Consider the following 1,656-nt stretch of genomic DNA (forward strand, 5'->3'; position numbering starts at 1 on the left):
GCTTCCTGCTCTGCCCTGGGGGCAGTAAGATAGGTGCTTCAAGATCAAACCTAGACCTTGATTATGTGACCTATATTGGGTGTCCTGACTGACATTGGCTGAACATGAAGTAGATGTAAAGTATTTGTGTTCATTGGGTTATGTTTGGTTCTTTCAGGGGAAAAAGGTCAAAGGTCTCGTTCTCATCAACCCCAATAATCCTCTGGGAGACATCTACTCTCGGGACTCACTGATGGAATACCTGGAATTTGCCAAGAGGTAGGAGTTTACCCCTTGAAATTAAACAAATTGCCATCAGTCATGAACACAAAGTCTGAACCAGAAGTAACTTTCCCTAACTATGCTTACTGCTTATTATACTCTTCAAAATGTTATACAACTAACTGAAATATCACTTCTTGTAGCATGAGCACTTTCCCAGAATCCACTTCCAAACTACTTGGCCTGAGGTGCCATGAAAGAGAGACTTGTCGAATGATGTGGGATGAAGATGAAGAAATGTCCTATTCCTAAGAACATTTCATATCTAACATGTCTGGAGTCCAGAAACAGCCCTGTTAGTGAGGGTAGATAGTCTTCTATTCTCTAGAAGCGATGCACTTGTCCAAGCCTCATATAAGCCAGAGCAATCAATAGCAGAGCATGGGGACAAGAAGAAGAACATTGTAAGTCCTGGGCTAGATACCGTAGAATTTGACAGAATTGGGTTCAAATTCCAGCTCCAAAAACTGCTAATAGAGGGTTATTAACTTTGTTTCATCTGTGAAATGGAGAGAACAGTACTGTCTCAAAGGGCCAATGGGAGAATAAACACAATGTACATCTAAGACTTAACCCACTTAATACCCCGAAGTAGTCTTTGCTTGAGGATTGAAAGGTTCAGTAAGATTTTCTCATGTGTGTCTTTTGGGTTCTATGCCTTCCAAGTACTCCCTAGCCATGTGTAAGGTCCTTTCTGGTGCACCAGCCCTTCTGCCTTACCATGATCTTTGGTGGAAGGGCTGCTGGGGCAATAGGAGGATCTGATCTGTATCCAGAATTGACCATAACCGAAAGTGAGTTAAGATATGAGAGAGAACCTTGATGTTTTCACTTTTCTGCCTAACTTGCAGGTACAACCTACATGTGATTATTGATGAGATATACATGGGGACTGTGTTTGATGAATCCATCCCATTCCACAGTGTTCTGAGCTTGGAAAGGTGAGTTGGTCTCAGCTGGAGTGGGAGTGAGAATCATAAACTGCTTTGCTGGATCAGTTTATGTGCCTTTAATTTAATTGGCTAAGTGCTTGGAACTAAAATAAGTACCAACTGGGATATGAAAACTAGCAAGGCCTCATCCATCCTCTCAAGTATCTTCTCTTCTAAATGCCATTTTGTACGTGAGGAAACCTGAGGGCAAGGTGGAAAGTGCACTATCAAAAGTTAAGATGGCCCTGGCCAGTGTAGCTCAGTTGGTTGGGTGTCCTCCTAAAAGATTGCTGGTTCACTTCCTGGTCAGGGCACATGCCCGGGCTGAAGGCTGGATCCCCAGTAAGGGGTGTGCAGGAGGCAGCTGATTGATGCTCTGTTCTCACATTGATGTTTCTCTTTCTCTCTCTCCTTTCCTCTCTCTCTCTAAAAATCACTAAAACATCTATTTTAAAAAGTCAAG

At 42.8% G+C, this 1,656-nt stretch overlaps 1 protein-coding gene across 1 annotated transcript in view; it reads left to right on the forward strand.

Annotated features, from left to right (window-relative positions):
- The window catches only part of LOC102766110 (probable inactive 1-aminocyclopropane-1-carboxylate synthase-like protein 2), an 11,275-nt gene that overhangs the window by 4,463 nt on the left and 5,156 nt on the right, over positions 1-1,656 (forward strand). Inside the window, exons 7-8 of the mRNA XM_015569475.1 lie at positions 114-258; positions 1,113-1,202. Of these exons, the coding sequence (XP_015424961.1) occupies positions 114-258; positions 1,113-1,202 (235 nt within the window). The remainder of the gene's footprint in view (positions 1-113; positions 259-1,112; positions 1,203-1,656) is intronic.

The sequence above is a fragment of the Myotis davidii genome, unplaced genomic scaffold (genome assembly GCF_000327345.1).
Source record: "Myotis davidii unplaced genomic scaffold, ASM32734v1 scaffold265, whole genome shotgun sequence".
Lineage (NCBI taxonomy): Eukaryota > Metazoa > Chordata > Mammalia > Chiroptera > Vespertilionidae > Myotis > Myotis davidii.